Raw genomic sequence first — 25,049 nt, forward strand, 5'->3', positions numbered from 1 at the left:
ATTCCATGCAAATGGAAATCAAAAGAAAGCTGGAGTAGCAATTCTCGTATCAGATAAAATAGAATTTAAAATAAAGACTATTACAAGAGACAAAGAAGGGCACTACATAATGATCAAGGGATCAATCCAAGAAGAAGTTATAACAATTGTAAATATTTATGCACCCAACATAGGAGCACCTCAATACATAAGGCAAATGCTAACAGCCATAAAAGGGGAAATCGACAGTAACACAATCATAGTAGGGGACTTTGACACTCCACTTTCACCAATAAACAGATTATCCAAAATGAAAACAAATAAGGAAACACAAGCTTTAAATGATACATTAAACAAGATGGACTTAATTGATATTTATAGGACATTCCATCCAAAAACAACAGAATACACTTGCTTCTCAAGTGCTCATGGAACATTCTCCAGGAGAAATCATATCCTGGGTCACAAATCAAGCCTTGGTAAATTTAAGAAAATTGAAATCATCAAGTATCTTTTCTGACCACAATGCTATGAGACTAAATATCAATTACAGGAAAAATCTGTAAAAAATACAAACACATGGAGGCTAAACAATACACTACTAAATAACCAAGAGATCACTGAAAAAATCAAAGAGAAAATCAAAAAATACCTAAAAAAAAAATGACAATGAAAACACAACTAAAACCTATGGGATGAGGCAAAAGCAGTTCTAAGGGGGAAGTTTATAGCCATACAATCCTACCTCAAGAAACAAGAAACATCTCAAATAAACAACCTAACCTTACACCTAAAGCAATTCGAGAAAGAAGAACCAAAAAACCCCAAAGTTAGCAGAAGGAAAGAAATCATAAAGATTAGAAATGAATGAAAAAGAAATCAAGGAAACAATAGCAAAGATCAATAAAACTAAAAGCTGGTTCTTTGAAAAGATAAACAAAATTGATAAACCATTAGCCAGACTCATCAAGAAAAAAAGGGAGAAGACTCAAATCAATATAATTAGAAATGAAATAGGGGAGGTAACAACTGACACTGCAGAAATACAAAGGATCATGAGCGATTACTACAAGCACCTCTATGCCAATAAAATGGACAACCTGGAAGAAATGGACAAATTCTTAGAAAAGCATAACCTTCTGTGACTGAACCAGGAAGGAACAGAAAATATAAACAAACCATTCACAAGCACTGAATTTGAGACTGTGATTAAAAATCTTCCAGCAAACAATAGCCCAGGACCAGATGGCTTCACAGGCGAATTCTATCAAACATTTAGAGAAGAACCAACACCTATCCTTCTCAAACTCTTCCAAAATATAGCAGAGGGAGGAACACTCCCAAACTCATTCTATGAGGCCACCATCACCCTGATACCAAAACCAGACAAAGATGTCTCAAAGAAAGAAAACTACAGGCCAATATCTCTGATGAACATAGATGCAAAAATCCTCAACAAAATACTAGGAAACAGAATCCATCAGCACATTAAAAGGCTCATAAACCATGATCAAGTGGGGTTTATCCCAGGAATGCAAGGATTCTTCTATATACACAAATCAATCAGTGTGATAAACCATATTAACAAATTGAAGGAGAAAAACCATATGATCATCACAATAGATGCAGAAAAAGCATTTGACAAAATTCAACACCCATTTATGATAAAAACCCTCCAGAAAGTAGGCATAGAGGGAACTTACCTCAACATAATAAAGGCCATATATGACAAACCCACAGCCAATATAGTTCTCAATGGTGAAAAACTGAACCCATTTTCTCTAAGATCAGGAACAAGACAAGGTTGCCCACTCTCACCACTATTATTCAACATAGTTTTGGAAGTGTTAGCCACGGCAATCAGAGAAGAAAAAGAAATAAAAGGAATCCAAATCAGAAAAGAAGAAGTAAAGCTGTCACTGTTTGCAGATGACACGATACTATAGACAGGGAATCCTAAAGATGCTACCAGAAAACTACTAGAGCTAATCAATGAATTTGGTAAAGTAGCAGGATACAAAATTAATGCACAGAAATCTCTTGCATTCCTATACATTAATGATGAAAAATCTGAGAGAGAAATTAAGGAAACACTCCCATTTACCACTGCAACAAAAAGAATAAAATACCTAGGATTAAACCTACCTGAGGAGGCAAAAGAGCTGTATGCAGAAAACTGTAAGACACTGATGAAAGAAATTAAAGATGATACAAACAGATGGAGAGATATACTATGTTCTTGGATTGGAAGAATCAACATTGTGAAAATGACTATACTACCGAAAGCAATCTCCAGATTCAGTGCAACCCCTATTAAGCTACCAATGGCATTTTTCACAGAACTAGAACAAAAAATTTCACAATTTGTATGGAAAAACAAAAGACCCAGAATAGCCAAAGCAATCTTGAGAAAGAAAAACGGAGTTGGAGGAATCAGGCTCCCGGACTTCACACTATACTACAAAGCTACAGTAATCAAGACAGTGTGGTACTGGCACAAAAACAGAAACATAGATCAATGGAACAGGATAGAAAGCCCAGAGATAAACCCACACGCCTATGGTCACCTTATTTTTGATAAAGGAGGCAAGAATATACAATGGAGAAAAAACAACCTGTTCAGTAAGTCATGCTGGGACAACTGGACAGCTACATGTAAAAGAATGAAATTAGAGCACTCCCTAATACCATACAAAAAAATAAACTCAAAACGGATTAAAGACCTAAATGTAAGGCCAGACACTATATAACTCTTTGAGGAAAACATAGGCAGAACACTCTATGACATAAATCACAGCAAGATCCTTTTTGACACACCTCCTAGAGAAATGGAAATAAACCCCCAAATAAGCAAATGAGACCAAATGAAACTTAAAAGATTTTGCACAGCAAAGGAAACCATAAACAAGACAAAAAGACAACCCTCAGAATGGGAGAAAATATTTGCAAATGAAGCAACAGACAAGGATTAAGCTCCAAAATTTACAAGCAGCTCGTGCAGCTCAATATCAGAAAAACAAACAACCCACTCCAAAAAATGGGCAGAAGACCTAAATAGACATTTCTCCAAAGAAGATATACAGATTGCCAACAAACACATGAAAGGATGCTCAACATCACTAATCATTAGAGAAATGCACATCAAAACTACAATGAGGTATCACCTCACACGGGGCTGAATGGCCATCATCAAAAAATCTACAACCAATAAATGCTGGAGAGGGTGTGGAGAAAAGGGAACCCTCTTGCACTGTTGGTAGGAATGTAAACTGATACAGCCACTATGGAGAACAGTATGGAGGTTCCTTGAAAAACTAAAAATAGAAGTAACCATATGACCCAACAATCCCACTACTGGGTATATACCCTGAGAAAACCATAATTCAAAAAGTGTCATGTACCACAATGTTCACTGCAGCTCTATTTACAATAGCCAGGACATGGAAGCAACCTAAGTGTCCATCAACAGATGAATGGATAAAGAAGATGTGGCACATATATACAATGGAATATTACTCCGCCATAAAAAGAAACGAAATTGAGTTATTTGTAGTGAGGTGGATAGACCTGGAGTCTGTCATACAGAGTGAAGTTAAGTCAGGAAGAGAAAAGCAAATACCGTATGCTAACGCATATATATGGAATCTAAGGAAAAAAAAAAGGTTCTGAAGAACCTAGGGGCAGTGCAGGAATAAAGATGCAGACGTAGAGAATGGACTTGAGGACACGGGGACGGGGAAGGGTAAGCTGTGACAAAGTGAGAGCGTGGTATGGACATACATACACTACCGAATGTCAAATCGATAGCTAGTGGGAAGCAGCCACATAGCACAGGGAGATCAACTCGGTGCTCTGTTACCACCTAGCAGGATGGGATAAGGAGGGTGGGAGGGAGGTGCAAGAGGGAGGATATACGGGGATATATGTATATGTATGGCTGATTCGGTTTGTTATAAAGCAGAAATTAACACACCACTGTAGAGCAATTATACTCCAATAAAGATTAAAAGAAAAAAATCTCTTCAAGTTGAAAAAAAGGAGTGACCGCCAACAATTGGTAAACTATTAGTTGAAAAGTGTTTGTCACCATGGCCAGAGGAGTCCTATGCCTTTGGCCTGCCATCTGTTGAGTGCTATTTATGTTTCTTCTGTCTCCATTTTCTGCCCCCTAGGGCAGCCTCTACTCTAGTTGTAGTAGGTCCAACTAAAATTGACTTGTCATTTGCTTGCCTAAATAAAAAAACCCCTAATAGAGAATTGAAAAATTTTAACTTATACTTCATAGTATCTCTGTGATAATTAGTAAAAAATCACTTTGGGCTCTCAGAAGATAGAAGCAACTGTCTACGGCTCTAAGAGTGATTGGAGGACTGTTCATCTTTAACCAAGCATGGCTGGCTCCTTACCTTCCGCAAAGCAAGGTTGAAAGTTCAAGCAGAGAGTAGGTGAATGGGGACAACCCCAGTTAGCAGAGCTAGAAACAACCATGGCAGGATGCCTGGCTGATAGTGGGAAGCTGAAGATGTAAAGTTAATGAGCAACACAGCCTATAAGCCTTAAGAGCAGGGGGAAGAATTTCATAGGGAAGCTGGGAGGATTAAGCAGTTTGCATTTTGACAAACCTTTGATATTGTTGGGGGAAGGAGTTAAGACGCAAATAAGTAACTTATTGGCTTATGTCCTCCACCAAAAGTTTTCTTGGGGACCTAGAGACAGCTAAAGGTATAGTTTGTGAATAAAATGTTGCAAAATGGCTATTGTCAATTCCATTCAAAAGTGGGAAAGGTTTTCACACTTATCTGTTTAGGTGAGGTCTTGAAGGAAGTAGAGGCAATATGCACTCAGCAGTCCTAACACATGGAAGGAGAATCCTGACCTCTCAATTATTTAGCTTTTTTCACGTAGCTGTTGTTGTTATTATTATTACTAGTGCTCTCTTAGGACTGTTTTCCTCTATACTTTTAACTGGGAGCAGGATATCATAGGCTGGCATTGAGTTTGAGGACAAAGCCATGGCCTTCCCATTTCATACCATCTTATGCTGATATTGCCATCTTTAAGACAAGTTCTTAACTACTTATTTCCAAGTCCAGCGTCTGTTATACTTGCACTGCTCTTACTTCTCTGTCATGCAGTACAATCTATTACCTAAGCAGACATCTAAAGAACATGCAGATTGCAAACCAAATGCAGTAAATGAATACAGAATTACATTAAAGGGAAAGAGTGTGGGGTTAGGGAGGGAAGGAGATATATTTTTATTCAAGGCCCCCTATGTTCCAAGCACTCTATTAGGTGCTTTATATAGCATAGTTTATTCTGTTAGATACTTTATATAGGATAGCTTTTTTTAACACTCATGATAAGCATGAAAGGAAACAGATGAGGACACCAAACCTGTGAGAAGTGAGGGTTAAACTCTTGGTTGACACATTGTCTAGAGCTGGGATTCAAATCCTGGCTCTTCAATGCCAAATGTCTCATCATTTGCCCAGGCATATAAGTATTACTACATGTCAACCTATGTGCACAAGTATAACTCATAATTTTTATATTTTTCATTTTTTTCTTGCAGCCAGAGATGTAGAATAAAATCTAGAAAAGCATGGTGTCATAGGAGCCAATGAATAAATACATGAATAAATGGAGTATATAAACTATGTATTCCCACTTCTAGATAGATTCTCTTAAAGAATCTGCACACCAGCTTCTTATGTTTGCTCTTACGATTCTCTATTTATCGGCTCTGCTGAAACTGTAGAGCAAGAAAGCTTTTCTTTTTTTTCCTTTAGTTTGGGGTTCTTCCATAACTCTTCCTTTTTCCTGTTATATCCTAAGAATCTTCTATTGCTACTGACTGTCAGTCGTCACCAAATATGGCAACATAAAACTATTCCTAGCAACATCCTAATGCTTTAAGTATAGATCTTTTCTGATCTCTTTCACCTCCCCCTCAACTTTAACAAATTTTCAAGTGTACAGTACATTACTGTGAACTATAAGCACAATATTGTACAGTAGATCTCTAGCACTTTTTAATCTTGCGTAACTGAAACTTGATACACATTGAAAAGCAGCTCCTTATTTCTCCCTCCCACAACCCCTGGCAACCACCACTCTACTTTCTGCTTCTACGACTTTGATTACTTTAGATACCTCATGTAAGTGGAATCATGCAGTATTTGTCCTTCTGTGACTGGCTTATTTTACTTAGCATAATGTCCTCTAGGTTCATCTGTGTTCTCACATATACAGGATGTCCTCCTTTTTTAAAGGCTGAATAATATTCCATTGTCTGTATATACCACATCTTCTTTTTTGTTTTTTTATATTAATTTTTATTGGAGTATAGTTGCTTTACAATGTTGTGTTAGTTTCTGCCATACAGCAAAGTGAATCAACTATATGTATACATATATCCCCTCTTTTTTGGATTTCCTTCCCATTTAGGTCACCACAGAGCATTGAGTAGAGTTCCCTGTGCTGTACAGGAGGTTCTCATTAGTTATCTGTTTTATACATAGTAGTATATATATGTCAATCTCAATCTCCCAGTTCATCCCCTCCTTCCCCCCTTGGTATCCATATGTTTGTTCACTACATCTGTGTCTCTATCTCTGCTTCGCAAATAAGTTCACCTGTACCATTTTTCTAGATTGCACATATAAGTGATTTTATATCATATTTGTTTTTCTGACTTTCTTCACTCTGTATGACAGTCTCTAGGTCCATCCACATCTCTGCAAATGGCACAATTTCGTTCTTTTTATGGTTGAGTAATATTCCATTGTATATAGGTACCACATCTTCTTTATCCATTCATCCATTGATGGACATTTAGTTTGCTTCCACCTCTTGGCTGTTATGCATAGTGCTGCAATGAATGTGGGAGCACTCAGGTCTCTTTGAGATCTTGACTTAAATTCTTTTGGATAAATACCCAGTAGTGGGATTGCTGGATCATATGGTAGTTCTATTCTTAATTTATTGAGGAACTTCCACATTGTTTTCTGTAATGGCTGTACCAATTAACATTCCTACCAAGAGTTTCCTTTTCTCTACATCCTTGTCAACATTTTTGGGGTTTTTTTTTGTCTTTGGTTTTTTGTTGTTGTTTTATTTTTTAAAGTAATGGCCATCCTAAGAGATGTGAGGTGGTATCTTATTGTGGTTTTGATTTGCATTTCCCTGATGATTAGTCATGTTGAGCCTCTTTTCACATAATGTTGACCATTTGTACATCTTTGGAGAAATTTTTTTAGGTCCTTTGCCCATCTTAAGATTCAGTTATTATTATTATTTGGTATTGAGAGTAGGAGCTCCTTATATATTGTGGATCTATATTATGGATATTAACTCTTTATCAGATATGTTGTTTGCAGATATTTTCTCTGATACCATAGGTTGACTTTTCACTCTGTTATAATTGTTTGCTGTGCAGAAGCTTTATAGTTTCATGTAGTCTCACTACATGATTTTGATGTCGTATCCATGCTTTTGATGTCGTATGCATGAAATCATTGCAAACACCAATGCTATGAAGCTTTTCCCCTATGTATTCTTCTAGGAGTTTTATAGTTTCAGGTCTTATGTTTAAGTCTTTAGTTTATTTTGAGTTGACTTTTGTGTATGGTGTAAGATAAGTGTTCAATTTCATTCTTTTGCATGTGGATATCCAGTTTTCCCAGCACGGGGTGTTGAAACTTGCCAGAACTAATACATGAATTGAGTAAAGTTGCAGCATTTAAAATCAATATATGAAAATCAGTTGCATTTATATACATTAATAATGAATAATCTGCAAATGAAATTAAGAAAACAGTCCCACTTACAATAGCATTGAAAAGAATAAAATGCCTAGGAATAAGCTTAACCAAGGAGTTCAAAGACTTGTATGCTGAAAAGTACAAAACATTGCTGATATCCTTTTAACAAAACTTGACCTGTTCTTTCAGGGTCATGCTAGATCATGGGTAGATTAATCTGGTAACTAAATTCAAACTTAGTTATAAATGGCTTACTGGTTTATCCTTCCCACATATTGACCAGAAGTATTTTAACCCAAAAGTATGTGTAATAAGGTAATACTGACTTGAGCTGCCTGCATGTGGAATATTTTAAAATAAATATTTAAAAATTATAAACTGCAACACTTGATTGCTGTATCTAAAACCAACCTTTCTGGGCTTCCCTGGTGGCGCAGTGGTTGAGAGTCTGCCTACCGATGCAGGGGACACGGGTTCGTGCCCCGGTCTGGGAAGATCCCACATGCCAGCGGAGCGGCTGGGCCCGTGAGCCATGGCCACTGAGCCTGCGCATCCGGAGCTTGTGCTCCGCAACGAGAGAGGCCACAACAGTGAGAGGCCCGCGTACCGCAAACAAACAAAAAAACCCAACCTTTCTTTGAGGATCAACATTTGGATAAAATCACGTACATTATCAGGTATAAATACAAGTAGTCATTCAGAGAAAACCTCTCTGAAATGATTCAGCAAGAAGACATCATTTTAGATTTCCCCACGTTGCATACATACAACTTTTCAGTGAGTCTGGGAAAATGCAGTTTGGGAGGAAGTGCAGTAATAATACGGGAATGGAGCTTTTTCTGACCATGTGCTAGGTGTTTTGTATACAAGTTCCATTTAATCCTTTTTCAAACTCTATGAAATCGATGTTTGTCCCATTTTGCAGATGAGGAAATGAAAGCCCAGGGAAGTAGCGCCCAAGTTCACTCTTAATGTAAAACCAGGCTTTGAAGTTGCATCTGCTGGAAGCCTGTTTTCCCCTTACACACCAGGTGGCCAGCCTGGGAATTGGTGGAGTAGAGAGGAGGCTGAGGCGAGACGAAACCTGAGTGGCACCTTGTGAGTTATAAGCTGTCCTGTCCAGGAGGGCTTCCCGGGAGGGGCGTGGTTGAAGAAACTTCTCGATATCCCTGGAGTGGAAAACTTTAAGGAGTAATCTCCAAATTCAGAGCCAAAACTCAGGTTAAAGTAGTGGTGAAATTAATCTTATGGGTTGCTTAACTGTCCCCAGGTGCATCTTGTGTACTTCAAGATCACTGAATAGGGGTGGGCCTGGGGGCTGAGGATGGCTTAAGAAGCAGGGAGGTAGGTCTTCCATACCATTTCCTCTGGACACTGGGGACACTCTATCCTGGTGGTCACAGAAGGGTCTAGTTTATGTGGTTTTGTGTTTTTTTTTAATAGAAATGATCACTTCCATTTTATTAAAAGAGTGTCCTGTCTCTCCACAGTTACTGAGCCCCGTAGGTTCTGGCTGTATGCGGGGAACTTTGCTGAGTGACTTGAAGATGTTCAAGTGTGCAAAGATTATTATTTTTTCCTTGATATGGCTTCAATGTCATTTATTTTGCTCTCCTGGGAACATCAGTACACTTGATTCTCTAGCTTTTCAGTTCATAATGTATTTACTATTCAACAAAGCCCAGACTTATGCCTTAACGTGGCAATTAGTGAGAGGCCTTTCTTTAAAAAAAAAAAAAAAAAAAAAATTTAAAGGCGACTAAATTCATTTAGGGCTGAATAGTATAAAAGACATGAGTCCTAAACGTTTTTGCAATTGGCATGGGATTGTCACGTGCCAAAGTTTGATTATATTATCATCTGGTGTCTTGCTGTTGATTTACTTTCTGTTAGGACAAAACTCCCTCTAGCAAACTCCTCATGAATGGCTCTTTCCCTGCAGTTATTATCCCACTGTGTCCCTACAGTACAGACAACTCAACCCACGGTGACGAGTCACAAAGACTCACAGAACCTCCGGGGCCGCTGGTGGCCCAATTTCCACGCTGTCAGCCTCAGCAAAACCCTTTCCTGCTGTGTCCCTGTCCCTCCCACTATGGCCAGTGACAGTTGGATGGGCCTTATCCTATGGGTGGTAGAAAGAAGTCCAGAGCCATTTCCTGTAGATGGTGTGCTGATGCAGGACAGGGGCAGCCCCTGGGCATGGGTTTGGAATACCCTCTGACCAATTCTTTTCTTGTCCTCATGAAAAACTTCCGGGCCTCTAGTATCGCCACTCTCATTGGGGTCGCCCTGATTGACTCTAAATTCAATAGGTAACAGGCAGATAATAGACATTTTTCTGACCCGCTCCTCCCCTCCTTTTTTGCACCTCCCCTCCCCCCTTTATTTCTCTGAGCGAAGGAAAGGAGAAACACACTTAGATTCCTCATACCGCACCCAGATCTTTTTTGGCACCTGGCAGCCAATCAGGAAAACTTGATCCACTTGAAAGGGTGGTTGCCTGCCGATCGCTTTCAGAGCTGGAGAAATCACGGTGTGCTAACTCTATCCATGGGATTTCAGAGACGGAGAGTGCGCTCCTAAGCACAAACAGGAAAGCCTGACATCACGGAGCGGCGGAGTGGCGTGGGGAGGAGTCTGCGGCGCCCTAGCTCGCTCGCTCGCCGCGCTCCCTTTGTGGAAGAGTCGCGCGCACCGGCGGCGGCGGCGGCGGCGGCGGCGGCGGGCGCGTGTCTGTGCTGGGTGCGCGGCGGCCGCGCGGGGCCGGGGCTGGAGGCGCCGGGGCTGAGCCGGGCGGGCACTGCGTTCGCTTGGGAGCAGGGCGCATCATGCCGCGTCCACACACCGGAGAGAAAACTGAGAATGAAATTGCTTTGGCAAGCTAAAATGGTAACGAGAACTCTCTGCCTTCTCCCGAGGCTGCTCTGGTGGGGAATCTTCTCCCGCTTTCTCTGGGCGGGTTTTGGACTCACTCGGAGTGAACGGAGCAATCCGATTCCAGACTTGAGAGCTAAAGCTTTCTCCCTCGGCTTTCTACGCCTTCCTCTCTGCGTGTCTTCTCCCTTTAAACCATACTTTCTCAGCAGTTGCCTTTGGTGTGTCTGGGCAGATGTGTGTCAGCAAAGGAAAACTTTTAAGGCGAAAGGACTGTGAGTCTGGGTGAATCGTGGAGCGCTTCTGTGTCCCAGCGGCTCTTTAAACAACACAAACTTCACGTTTAGGGAAACCCAGGGGGTCGCTGCATACAGTTGACGTGTTGCTTTTTCTGCACATGCCAGATTATTTGACGGAAATGAAAACTTTCTCCCTCCCGCTAACTTTGTGGGTTCCAAAACAATAAGAGGAGAAAAAGACATGCGAACCATTTCACTCCAAAGGAGCGAGAGCACTCTTGGCATTTTAAACGCTTGTTTGTGGCAGAGTTTAAAATGTAGTTTGTTCGAATAACGGAGCCACTTATAAAAGGACAACCTTTTCCTGCAAATGAATTATTTTTCCTCTCACTTGAGGAGGAAAAGTTAATCAGGACTAAACCCCAGTTTATTTAAGAAGGAAAAAAAAAACAAAAAGACTTTAAAAACTATTTAAGATATGTGAGTGAGTCTAGGAAAAATAACCAAATGGAAAAGTCCGGGGCTTCTGATATCACAGGAAAGGGCTGGGGGCCAAGAAAATCTCAGCATTCCCTCTATCGCAATGTGTCTTGTGTTCCTCTGATTGTAATATTTATTTTGAACAGCCCATCTTATGCCCTGAGTGCTGTTGTAAGCAGCAAAGCAGCTGGGATAGATTGTGGTTAGCGGAGAGGAAAAAAAAAAAAAATACTCTTTTTCTTTCTCTTTGTCCCATCTCCTGGCAGAGCTCGATTCAGGACTGGGGTGAAGAGGTAGAGGAAGGAGCTGTGTACCATGTCACCCTCAAAAGAGTCCAGATTCAACAGGCTGCCAATAAAGGAGCAAGATGGCTAGGGGTGAGTAAAGCTGGAGAGATTGTGAACTTTGGACTTGCAGTGTCTCTTGTTCTGTGAATATCATTATTATTTAGCAGAGGCAGGCGCTTTTTTTTTTCTTTTCTTCTTCTCTTTTGGCCTTAAAAAGGAAACCGCCAATGACCAAGTGTTTGCACTAGCAGTACCGGTCTGTTTTTGTACTTACTGTTTTCCAAAGCATCTCCCTTAGGTTTGTCAATAATTCAGAACCTCTTGGAAACATCTTGAGGTATTTGGCAAATAAAGTGGGAGCGGAGTAGCAGAAAGTGACACAGAGTAACAGGACCAGAAAATAGCACTGTGTTAGACAAGAGCCATTTTGCCCCGATGGCATCCTTTTCTCTCCCTGTCTTCCCCACTCTTGATGCTGACAGCCCCTCTCCTACTCCTGTACCTTTACCAAGTACCCAGCATGCTCAGGGGACCTGACATTCCACATCTGCCTCCTATGGGGGGATGGCAGATTTCCCACTGTTCATCCTTTCCAGAGCCCACGAGGAGGCATATGCGTGCTCAGTGCCCACGACTTCATGAGTAGAACGCATAGAGGGCTGGGTCTTTGGAGAAACACAGCTTCCATAAACAAGATTTTTTTCCACTGAGATTTTACAGTGATGGATGAGATCATGTGAGTTATTCATTATCTCCTAATGGATCCTTCAACATATCCTAACTAAAGGGGATGTGAGGAATGGAAAGCTCGGGCAAACAGCACTGTTTGGGCAAACATCATGTGGAAGAACGAAGGAATTCTTCATCTGGAGGTAGACGTCAACCCCAGAGAGCAGTGACAGATGACACAAAAAGCCTTGAGAAAGAACAGAGTGGTAAGCGAACAGAGAGGATGGAGTGTGGTTTCACCTGGCCTTATTTTGGCCGTACTCAGGCTTCACAGCTGATGGGCTTGAGAGCGATGAGGATTATGCACTGGCATCCAGTCTTTACTGGCTTTGGGTTTCAGAAAATTCAGTTTTTTGAGCAGAAATCAAAGGTCGGGTGTGAAGGAGGACAGGCAACAAAACTGCCCAGGACTTTGTGTTAAGACTGGAGGCAGCATGTGACTTGCAATTCCTGGAGTTAGAGGCAGGATGGCCAGCAGCAATGATTTCCCCTGCCGTGGGCCTGCTGGGCTGCTGACACAGGCATTCGCTGCTTTGGGCTTCCCCAGCTGCTTCAAGTCAGGCCCTTCATGCTCTGTGCTTGGGGTCGAGGTACCACCCACTAGGGCAGTAAATTGTTAGTGGCATCTGCAGGTGTGCTCTGGAGAGGTAGGAACCTTTCCTTTGAAAACCTGAGGTCTTCACTTATCCAGTAGGTACCTTACTTGGAATATGATTTTGCAAGTAATTAGGTGTATCACCAGCAGACCTGATAGGAAAAGCAGAACTAGAGTTCTGACGAGTCATCACTTTGTTTTTGGTGGTTGTATTTATTGCGTTTTATTTAAATGTGGTATTGATGTGGTTTGGCCTGAGTATTTCAAAATGATTCACAAGTTCTGAAGCAGCTGCCTTCAGAAAGGTCATTACATTTTCTGATGCCAGGTTGTTCCTCTTTTTATAGTAAGACTGGTGTTGCTTGGGCGACAGTTTTAGTTTTCGGCCAGACACAATAGCGGTGAATGAGTAAGTCACGGAGAAATAAGAGGGGTTAACTCTGGAGGTCCCAAACACACGAAGTGTGGTTCATTTAGATGTTCCCAGTTATTTAGTTATTCTCACTGACTGTTCCGTTCACTGGACTCCTCTTCTCTCCCCCTCTCCCAGAGTCCTCATATTTATACAGAGTTCAGTGTTGGTTCACCCTGGATTTAGCAGTAGAGCTAAAGTATCAAGAGGGAAATATGTAAAAAGATTGCTTCTAGTTGATGGAGGACTCTGCCCTCAGAAGCCACTTCCTAGGAACTCTCCAACCCAGATCCCCCTTGTTTTCTTATCTTAGACGTCCTGTTGGGAAGCACTGTTTTTGTCCTTGGAAATTCTAGATTTAATTAAATGTGACTCAACCAATCGAGCCATAGCAATTACAAAGCCTTTCTCTTTAGGCCGTGAGTGGGTTCTCTATATTTGTTTCTCCAGTAACCCTTTCAAAATTCTTCAAAGCAACCATTTTATTTAGTGCCTTATTATTGAAATACAGTTGACGTACACGCTGATGTTGGTTTCAGGTGTACTGCATAATGATTTGACATTTGCATACGCTGTGAAGTGATCGCCATGATAAGCCTAGTAACCATTTGTCCCCGTACAAAGTTATTGCAATATTATTGACCATATTCCTCACGTCACAGCAACTGGTTTTAGAGTGAACTAGAGGCTGAAGTGAGGTGAGGGTGCATCGAAATAGGACAACAATTTCTGAGGCAGGTAGTATTGTGATGATCTCTTTCTTTCCACATTAGGAAGAAAGGTCCAGAGAGATTAAATTGCTTGCCAGGGTCACACAGCTAGGAAGTGGTAGAGGCTGGATTTGAACCCAGATGTTTTAGTTCCTTGCTGTTGGGAGCTGCCTGGGACCCCAAGGCTATTTCCATAGTGGTGGAAGAGAACTTCAACTCAGAAGAACAAGCATGCTTATGATGTACCTTCCCCCCTAGACATTGCAGCTGGTGCAAGACTTGAGCAACACACCTTTCTTTTCTTTATGTTTTGAACGATACCTTGAGCTGCAAATTGAGGTATTTGTGGTGAAGATGTGTATCTTACGATAAGCTCTCCATCTTGAGTGTATAAAGGGTCGTACACCAAAGACGTGTGAGCTTCTGTAGCACCTGAGGGTGGGCACAACTCTCACGACATGTCAAAAAGCCTAAGTGACTGAGTCCGGTGTTTGTGGTTTCTAGTGCTCAGATCACAAAACAGAATTAAGATCCAGTTTGGGAATGATAGCAAAATAACTGCACATCCTTAGATGTGAAGTATCATACAATCCAAAAACATTTGGGACGATCTTTTCTGTTTTGTTTGTGAGATCTTGTGTTCAGTTGCTCTTTTGAAGAAAAACCCTCTGTCTTTGGTTGTAAGATATACAACCGACTATGGCCCAGGCTGGACTTACTGGTACAGCAGCTGCAGCTTTGTGAGGTTATGTTGGGCAACTTTGAAAAACTAAATATTATTGAAATACTGACCCAATTTTCCCTTTACAATAACATCTTAGACTGGGATAATTTTACCCAGCTATAGCCCTCAAAGAAAAAATGGTTCTGCTTATGTCAGAGAATCATAAAATCTCAGGACTGGAAGAGACATTAAAAAGTCATTTTATCCAACCATTCAATTAGCTTGTAGACAAATTTCCACTAGTTTTTGGAAGAGCACAAGGGGAAAAGTTATTTTTCTCTGGTCCCGGCATTGTGATTGTACATTGACAATCATGCGTAGAAACAATTTAAGAAAATATCAGTACCCTCCGGAAGCAGGAAGTGTCCCACTTTAGGAGGAATACTCAAACGGACAGAGGAAAAGGATCCCACTGTTAGGGAAGGGGCTTCAGTGTCAAGAGCCCATTTTGCTGTCTTCGGAATATGGCAGCCGCAGGGTCCAGAAAAATGTATCAAACCCAAGATAAAGTCAAAGTGGGGATATTTGTTTCATAAGCAGGATTGGTAGTGCCAGGTCACCTCTGCAAGGTTTGTGGGGAGTGGAACGGTCCGCAGATAGTCACGTGGTTTTCTCATTTCTGCACTTCTGTGGCCGCGTGGTCCTTGTGGGGAGGCCCCAGTGCCTCCCTGCCCAGCGTCCCGTATTTATCACACTATCTCCCACAGAGGCCCTTGTTGGGTTGAATTGAAATACTTGATAGCTGGGAGGCTGGTAAAGATAGTAAAATAGGACAGGGGAAAAAAGAATGCATTTAGAAATAAAAGGAACTGGAAATCTGTTATAGAACCTGGTGGGTTATATGAGTGCAGTGGTAAGATAACCACTGGTCACATCTGAATGGAGAAGTCTGACCTCACTTTGATGCACTATGTGGATTGACTCTACCTGGTGTTTCCGTGGCATTGCTGTCCATATTATATTGCCTTTAAATGGCACACAGTTCCTTGAGTTTTCAGCGAACTTCACTTCTGGGAAGCTTCTCCAGTCTCCCAAGTCTGGAGGAGGTACCCCTTCTGCGTGTTCCAGAAGCATTGTCTATCTCTCTGTGATGCATTTACCTCACTGTGTTGTAAATTGCCTGTTTATTTGTGTTTCCCATTAGACTGTAAGCTCCGTGAAGTGAGAACTCTGGCCATCTAGTTGGCAGACACTCAGCAAATGTTTGTTGAATGAGCGGATCAAGCTTCATGCCTTTCTGCGAGGCAAATACTGTCTAGATAAATATGAATGTATGGTTGCTCCTCATTTAAACCCAAATCAGCATGAAGATGTTAGCTTATAAAGAAAAGGAGGGGTGCATGGGAGAGAGAAAAACTAATTAGCTCATGATTACAGCTATCTTACATCCTTTCTGTAACAAAGCAGGGCACAAACAAAGGTAGTGATTATTCATTTGAACGACAACAAAAAAATCATGGCAGTGAATTAACTAGACAATCCCCCAGTGCCTTTTAAAGGCAAGAGGTCTGATAGTATTGAATGTTGAAGAAAGAAAGGCAATGCACAAGTTAGTGTTGGCAAGCATTACCATCATGCATGGTCAGAGGGCTCAGGAGCGAGGGTTTTAGAATTGTAAGGAGATAAGCCCTAGAGGAGCCCTCAGTTTACAGTCTGTCATCCTTGTTTTCATCTAGGAATACAGGCCCTCGGATTGCATTATTCCTGTCTATCGGAATGTTTAATTTAGGCTTTAGCAAGTAAATTCCAAAATTTAGCAACCATCTGTAAATGAACCAACTGATATTTTTCATTTTGACCTTGGGAACACGTTTCTAAAATAATCCGATAATAGTACAGCACGTGCCGTAAACCGATCAAGAAAATACGGTCAGTTTCAATTGCCCGAGCTATCGTTATTGTGTTAAGTCCTTTCACTGCTTTCAGAATCTTTTGGGGTCTGTGTAAGGAACATTTAGCATGTAACCCAAGAATATCCATTTCAGTTCAGCAATCCTGGGGACACTCAGCTGAGTGCAAGATACATGTCTTCCCCCGGCAAATACATAACAGCGTAACTATGAGTCACATTAATTCCTTATGCTTAAAGTATACATGCTGTTAAATTAATATTGTAAGCATATTTCATTGTTATTTCTGTAAAAGCATAAAGAAAAATTTCCTGGAGTTTAAATTTAGAAAGAAAAGTAGAGCAATAATGTCGATACTGTGCCTCTCCCCTTTAGCTCTTTAGCTGGAATTCGCCACTGCCCCATCCCACTTTAGTTTCCTTTGTCCGTGGCGTGCATATCCTTGTACGTATGCCCATTCTACGTAATCAGGATCTTGTAGTGACTGTCTTATACATTTTACATTAAAATATGCAGTAACAAGCTGACATAAATAAAACGTTTAAGTTTCTACCAAGATACACTTTATACAGAAAAAAAAAAAGAGAGGTTTCTGTAAACGAAGCAAGGCAAGTATTGGTTAAATGGGGGGAGATGAGGAATGTAGCTTTATTCTGTGAGAGAAGCTCAGCTTAGCTCGTGTCTGGATTGCTGATGGGTGTGGTTATCCCCACAGAGTTGATTTGGAATCTGGAGGTTGGGGCAGTTTCTGTGTTGTTTGCTAGTGAAACAGCCACTGTGAACTCCCTCGCTGCTGTGGCCTATCCCTGTATGGTTCTGTCATCTGTATTTGAGTCTGCTAACGTCACCTTCGATAGGATACATTTATTCATCAACAGCCTACTTTATGCCCGACACCGCGTTAAATCTTGGGGATCCAAAGTAAAGCAAGACACCCCTTGTTCTTAAGGAAATTTCAGGTAGTAGGGGAGACAGGAACGTAAGCTAATTACCATATTTTGTGGTAGGTGTGATCAGTGCTGCGTGAGAGATCTGCACTGGGTGTTAGGGGAGCCCCAAAGGGTGGCATATAAATCAGACGGGAGTGGGGAGTGGGCACTCCGGGAAGGCTGCACGGAAGAAGGGCCCTTTAGTGGAGAGCTGACAGATGATAGGAGTTAAATGAGGGTGTGGGGGGCACTGGAGACAGGCATTCCAGTCAGAGGGCACAGCGTGGGGAAAAGCATGGGGGCCAGAGATGAGAGCCCTGTGTGAGGCTCAGCCTGGGGAAGGGGGAAGGGCCCCTGGTGGGGGACTGATGGGAAAGGAGGCCAGAGAGCAAGACTGGAGCCATGTCTGTGCTAAGCTGTAGAATCTGCTTGGTCCTGAATGCTCTGTAGTCAGCACTAAAGGGGCTTCAGCAGAGTGGGGTGGTCAGATTTGCATTTGAGAAAGATGACTGACAGCTTGACAGCTGACTGGGTGGATGCATCGGGAAGGAGCCGGGCTAGGGGAGGAGGCAAGAGTGGTCATGAAGTGAGGAAAGGAGTGAGGATCGAGATGCAACTGGGGCAGCCGAGCAAAGAGGGTGGACGGGGGAGAGTGCAGGGAGAGGCGGGACAGTGGTGGGAGTGGAGGGTGACGGAGAGGAGGCCCGGCAGGCGTGGATCTTAACCACCCTGGTTTCAAAGAGCAGGTCAAAAGCCTTCTGGCTTTCTGGGGTCAGCGCCATCCTCTTCTTATTGAATGAAACGTCCTGGGGACTTCAAGGCAGCCTTGCTCCATGTAAACACGAGCAAATGCCTTCTTTCCCGTCAGCAGGCCTTGCAGACCAGACCCAGGCATGCCTGCTGTGTCCTGTCCAGAGACGAATCTCAGTTCAGGCTCATGAACGGGGCAGCAAGCGCTGCTTGCTTCTCAGATTCCAGAGCACTTTGGAGAGCTGGTGGTTTCTGGTTTTGTTTTGGTTTTTTTTTCTTTTCCTTCTAAAGTCTTCTGTTTCCTTACAAACTAAACAGATTGAATCTGTACGCCATGGAGAGGGAATAAATATGGAACCCACAGGACTATGATTACAGAGTTGTATTTTCGACAACAGCAGTTACACGTATAAATGGGTTGTTAGGGACGCAAGAAATTTTATGGTTAGGTGTCCTGGTCTTTTTCCCTCTTCCTACTCAATGTCTTTAAACCCTTTCTGAAATTGTTTATCCTGGTTGCTGGCATTAGTGCTCTTAGAGGCTCACCCTGATTGCTGGCTCCACCTGTAAAGAAGAAAAAATTTGATAAGATCTAATTCTTCCTTAGTTTACCACTTCCACAAATTCAGCCTTTCTCTCTTACACACACACACAGACACACATACACCATAAATTAAAATGTCTTTTCATATCATATTTTTAAGGATTTGGTGCATCTTATGTCATTTCATGACCTCTTCTATATAACTGATCAAAGTCTGACTTTGTTATGTTTTGCTTGGTTTCCCTTGTGTCATTATTGTGATTGATTAACTTTCTTCTGTTTAGGAACTGTCTTCAGTTTAAAAAAGGATAAAAATAGAGGGAGGAATGAAGGAATAAAGGTAGGACAAGACTACCTTAGTCGTAGAAGACACCTTCTTGGAGGAAGCCCAGTTAGTCGTGTGCAGAGAGAGAGGCATGTCGTTTACCACTGATCCTTGGGGCTTAGCACTGTAGAAATACCTGTGCCTTTTCACCACTGTGGCTGTGTATTGTGGTCTGATAAATGGGGTTTCTGCCTAGCTTGATTCCTCAAAGCCGTCTTCTCCTTTATGTCATGCTGTGTATGCCTGGCTTCCAAGGATAATAACGGTGGTGTTTGGGAGTGGGATGGCGTGTTGTTGGTTCTGTGTATCCTTCCACACTCACAGAATCATTACCCTACATTTTCTAGTATAATTGTTTCTGCCATCTGTGGTCCGTTCATTGGAATTCATTTCCACACACTTAATCTCATCCCATGTAAACTCCTCCAGACATTTTCTGTTTGTTTGCTCTTTCAGCAAGGAATTGAGCAATTCAACTTTTCCACTTTATTTTGTTTCCTGCTGATTTTAGTACCCATTTTCATCTCTTATAAAAGCAAAGCCAAGGCTGAGTCCTGCCAGCTTCATCATTCTAAAGATAATTTGAAGGCCAGAAACAAAGTGTCTCTGCTAAAAGTAGGATGTCTTTGGTAGGTAATGTCAACTGAGGCTCTTTGCAACTTTCTTGGTAGCAGCTCTTTTCTCGTCAGATGCTGTTCTCATGCTGTCACTGCTGGTGACGGAGCTAGAATCTGTGGACAATTTCTATCTAACAAAAGTACATGTAATGGATATAGGTAAAAATAATTGAAACTGGGTTAGACATTGGCTAAAAATAAAATGCTTTAGTCATGACTTTTCTAATTAAAATTGCAGTACTTGAAATTCTTTATTGAGGTGACTGACACTCCCAAATAGAAAATTCCGGAAATCGGAAGCATTTGGTTCGTTTGTGAAGCACAGGGAAAACATTTGCTGTTTTCTATCCAAATGTTGACTTCTCCTAATGACACAACACAATAAGCATATCTGATGAGCATATCTGTTTTGCGACCTAACCAAGAATTAACAGGGCCCAGAGCCATCAGGGCGTGGCTGGGGTTCATTCTCCTGGCTGGGGGCCTTTGTAGGAGACGGCACCTCCTATTTGCTCTTTCTTTTCAGGGGTGTTTCCAGCAGGAGCGCCAGTTGAGGGAGGTAACCTATGCTTTGGAGCCAGACAGATGTGAATCCAGAGCTGGCCTCTGCTGCATGTGCGGCTATGTGAAGTAGGGCTCTGAAGTTACTTAACCTCTCTCAGCTCGAGTTCCTCACCTGGAAAGGCGGGAGATGAGCAATCCTCTCTGGACAGAGTTACCGTGAGGAGTGAGTTGTGTGTGTAAGGCGCTTGGCGCAGAGCCTAGAGTACGGTCTGCCCTCCCTCACTGAGTGGTGGGGCTCTCATCAGGACCCCACCACCTGGGTCCTCTTTGAACCCCACGATGGAAACTTGCAGAGGTGTGGGTCCGCCCTGGACGCTTGTGGTTGTGTAGAATCCAGACCACTTGATTGAGACACGGTCCTATAGAGGCTTTATGTTCCTGACATCCCTTTCTCGTTTTGCACGTCTGGGAGGAAGGGCCGTGGCAGGGTTTAATAATCCTTGTTTATTAGAAGTAATATCTATTGTCGTGTCTTCTCTGGCTGGCTGCCTGTACAGCGAAAGATGATTATTGCCTGGGCTTCAGTATTTAGCATTTCAAATTCCTTCAGTTTTCCTGTATAGTTAATTTGTCAGTGTTCTGATTTTTATGCTTTAAAAATATTCTACTAGTTAACAACGGGCTGCGTTCTGTCTCCTGTATTTGCCATTTCTGCGTGAAAAGTGGGAAGGTAGGAAACGATTTTCCTAAAAATTGCTTGGTAAGCATTATGCTAATCATTCTTCGTTGGGCATCATTTGGGATGTGAGTAAATTGTGTTTTCACAAGTTAAAGTAAAGGTAAAATTTCTCATTGGGCTGCATGTTGATTAGCTAATGCAGTACTTGAGCCCCAGACTAGGAATGAGCTGAATTGCTCCCGAGGCTGCGACTTTCACAATGTCACAGGACTTTCTAAATCTTCACTTTCATCATCTGTGAAATGGAGATAATCGTTCTGCCCGTGGGTTTTGTGAGGATCATATGAGTTAATGTATATAAAAGTACTTTTAAATATGTAAATTATTATACAAATGCAAGGATATTCTTACTGTTATTTAACCGTAAGGCCTTTCTTTTTTTTCTTTTTTTTTTTTTTTTTTTCTTCTCCTCACCACCTAAGTGCGTGATTGGCATATGGTCTGTTCATTAGTCCTGCCTTTCTTCCCTCATCCCAGTGGGAATCGTTATATTTTTTTCTTACTATTTGCTGATTACCTAATGATATCTTCATGTTCAGCAAGGAGTAGTGTTTCCTCTGCCATGACCACTGTTACTAGTAGTATTCTTGGTGCATTGAAAGTGCAGAGAAGGCTTCTCTCAGTAGATGGGATGTGGGAACAAATATCCCATACTCACAGGATTCTAAAGACAAATGCAGTAAATATCTTGCATATGAAAACTTCCTACTTTCTCTTTATTTTCTTATTCCCTCTCCAGTATGATTTTGTTTTGTTTTGAGATAATGGCTGTTGATTCTCCCTTTCTTTGGGGTACTTTTAATTTGTTGCAGAGAAGGATAGTAAAGTTAATGTGCCCAGGAATGGAAAGTGCTTCCAGCCTTTCAGAGCTGCTGGAAAATCAGCACTTGGTTTTAGGCCAAATCCTGATGTGGGACTTGAACTCATGACCTAATGCCATAGGCAAAATGTTACCAACCAACCCACACTGACCCTCATAAGATGTAGGCATTTAAAATACTTCCTTTGAGTAGTCCTCTTGTTGCTTTTTGGGCTCTCTTCTCTCTTTCAGCCTTTTCTTATGGCGTTCCTGGCTTCCCTGTTAGGAATACAATTTTAGTTTTAAGGTCTATGTTTCTCACTGTCTTTCCATTTGCTTATTACAGTCGCTTCCTTCTTGCTTTCCATTTCTCCTGTGTGAGTTCCTTGTTTTGTTCCTGTTCCTTCCTGTCCTTCTTCTGGATTAAAAATAGTCTCCGGGGTCTCTGGCTTCTTGCCCACAAACTTGGCCTTTCTTCTATTCATATAGGGTCCCCCCTGAGTATCTTAAGATCCTTTCCTATGCTCTCAGGATACTCAGACTCCTGCATCCATTTTCTGTTATTTACTCCTCTTCTCAGCTGACTTGTGGGGCCAACTGACCCTCATACTCCGAGCTGTAATTGAAAAATTAAATCTCTTGCACAAAGATGCTGAATAAGTGATTTGCTCACGTTAAGTGTTACTGACAGACACTGAATCCTCCCTGCATGTGCTGACTCTGTTCGTGGAACAAAAGGAGAAGGGATCTTACACACTGACTCAAGGAGCTTGTGTAACATCATCCATGTGCAAAGCAGCGGGGCCAAGATCAGCTGGGCCCAGGACCAGCTTTCATCCATCACGCTGCTGTGGGTATCCTGGAGGGTCCTGCTGCCGTTTCGCTCCCACAGAAGTGTTTCTCAGGGAGCTAAAGTTGATTCAAGTGTTTCTTCGTGAACATTCTTTGGTTAGCGTTGAAGGATTATGATATTCTTTACAAAAATGACTTTCTATCCATTGTTGACCTAGACAATCCACAAACGAGTGTCTGCTCGAGGGATAAAGCCTTGTAAAACTTTAGATGACTGGGCCACAAAGTGCTGATGGCAGCAGCTCTGATTCAGCCCCCACCCCTAACCTGAACTCCCTATTTTGCTAAGAGTTACAGCAACAGGGTTGATGATACTCTTCTATGTGGCAGATGAAAGCTTAAAAGTTTTCCTTCCATCTCTCTGACCCTCCAGCTCCCTATGTGGTTATGTCTCCATTAAAAGAACTAGCCCTATTCTTAGTTGAGAATATAGAGTTGTAGATTTCATCATCCACAGTGAAGTCCGCATTTATATGCAGCTCTGTCCTCCTCCTGTCACTGCATATGCTATTGTATCAGCTTGCAGTGCTTTTCTGTTCACTGATTGACTGATAAACTACTTACCTTTCAAGTCCCAGCTCAAATGTCATCCCTACTCTTCTAACTTTCCCTGATCGCTCTTCTGGAATAATTATCCTTTTATCTGGGTCATCTTAGCACTTTAGGAAAAGCTCTATTACAGCACTTGTCACATTGTATCCTTTTTTTAAAAAAACTGTTTCTCTTTGCCCTGTTCATTTGAGCTCTCAAGGGCAGGGGGTGGGACCATCTTTAATCAATCTTCATATTCCCATCACCTGGAACCACGTCCAAGCCATAGTCAGTACTCGGTAAGAATCTTACAAGTTGTTTGACCTAATCTCTATTATAAAACGTGTCTTCATGACTTTTTTTTTTTGGCCATTTGGTAATCTCATTCTTTGAAACAAAAAGGAAAATATTGAATAAATAAGCTAAATCTAATTTGTATTTTATACTTCAACTGACGACACAAGAAAAAAAAGGGAAAAATGCTGCTTTTGCCTCATTTTTGTCATCATTGCTTTTTTCTATACATTACACGATCTTATGAAAATTGGTTTAACTATTATGGTGACCTCTATAGGTAGAATAACATGGTATTTAAAGTTAATCCATAAGCTTCTTGGTGACATACAGGTTTGAGTCATGGGTCAAGGATAGACCTCCAAGAACCCAGTTCTACTTTGGACTCCAAAGTTGTTTTACTTAGGGTTTTCACATATTTTATTTGGTCTCTTATCTGAGGGCTGCAATTGGCTTCAAGCTTGTATTAACCTAGTATCAAACCACTTTGGCTTTGTTCTGTAGGACACATTTTTGTAAAGGGATCTGATACCCTTTATGTTCATAACCACCTAGGGTTATGCACATAATGATGAAGCTACTTCTCTGAGATTTGGGGGGCAGGCTTGTTGTGTATGGCACTTTCTGGGGTGTGCTCCTCTTACCAGAATTCATTGGGAAGAGGGGATTTTTTTAAAAAAGTGACATAAATTATACTTTTATTATATAACGTAATAGTATCTGTAGACTTTTCAGTTTTCGTTAGTAAAATTCAGCGGCCTTTGCTCTCTTACCCTCTCAAAGTGGGTATCCTCTGCTATGTGGTCTTACATTCTTAACTCTTATTAAATTTCTACTTCAGGCAAAACGTAAAGCCTATGCTAGAAGTTTTTGGCAGTCCAGCTGTCGTTAGGTGTTTCCCGTCAGACTGTCCCAGTGTAATTGGCTCTGTCAAGGTCAAGTTTTCTGACTGCTTCTGGTCCTTCTTGCCTTTTATCCAAGCATGTTATCCTTACCCTTTTCTTTTCATAGGGATTCAATGGCATACGTGTTTGCTTTGGAAAAGAAGGAAGAACCTTTTCAAAGCAGTATTACTCTTAAAAGAGTGACGCCACAACATTGCACACGTTATTTTTACAAGAAGAGAAAAAAAATCACCCATTATTCTACCGCAGTAACACAGTTCTTTAAACTTTTGCTTTTTATCTTCCAATCTTCGTTCACAGGCGCACGTTTTAACATAGTTGCAATCATGCTATTTATTCAGTTTTTTTTAATCAGCAAGATATATTTTTCAGAACGAATTCTCTAAAAGTTACTCTCTGGTTTGAATCTTATGTGCGTTTGTTATATTTCTGATGTCACAGACAAAAGAATGCATTTGGACTTGGAGGAGTTTCAGAGCGATACTGCTTATGATTAGTTAACAAGCCTCGTTTCTGTTCTTCTTCCTTGTGAAATCTCCTATCCTTTATCCGGGCTGCGAGCTTTCACTGGGAGCCCGAGAGTACAGTGTGAGATGAGGACGTGCGGGCGAA

General features: G+C 41.5%; 1 protein-coding gene across 3 annotated transcripts in view; it reads left to right on the forward strand.

The window, feature by feature from the left end:
• Positions 1 to 25,049, forward strand: part of RGL1 (ral guanine nucleotide dissociation stimulator like 1) — a 281,220-nt gene that overhangs the window by 136,822 nt on the left and 119,349 nt on the right. The window contains exons 1-2 of one of the 3 annotated variants that reach the window (XM_059074830.2): positions 10,486 to 10,637; positions 11,608 to 11,718. The exons of 1 other annotated variant lie outside the window; for it this stretch is intronic. In XM_059074830.2, the coding sequence (XP_058930813.1) occupies positions 10,611 to 10,637; positions 11,608 to 11,718 (138 nt within the window). In that variant the 5' untranslated portion in view covers positions 10,486 to 10,610. Of the gene's footprint in view, positions 1 to 10,485; positions 10,638 to 11,607; positions 11,719 to 25,049 lie in introns of those variants that run through there. One more of the 3 variants, XM_067029293.1, reaches the window with a different exon arrangement.

The sequence above is a fragment of the Kogia breviceps genome, chromosome 1, assembly GCF_026419965.1.
Source record: "Kogia breviceps isolate mKogBre1 chromosome 1, mKogBre1 haplotype 1, whole genome shotgun sequence".
Classification (NCBI taxonomy): Eukaryota; Metazoa; Chordata; class Mammalia; order Artiodactyla; family Physeteridae; genus Kogia; species Kogia breviceps.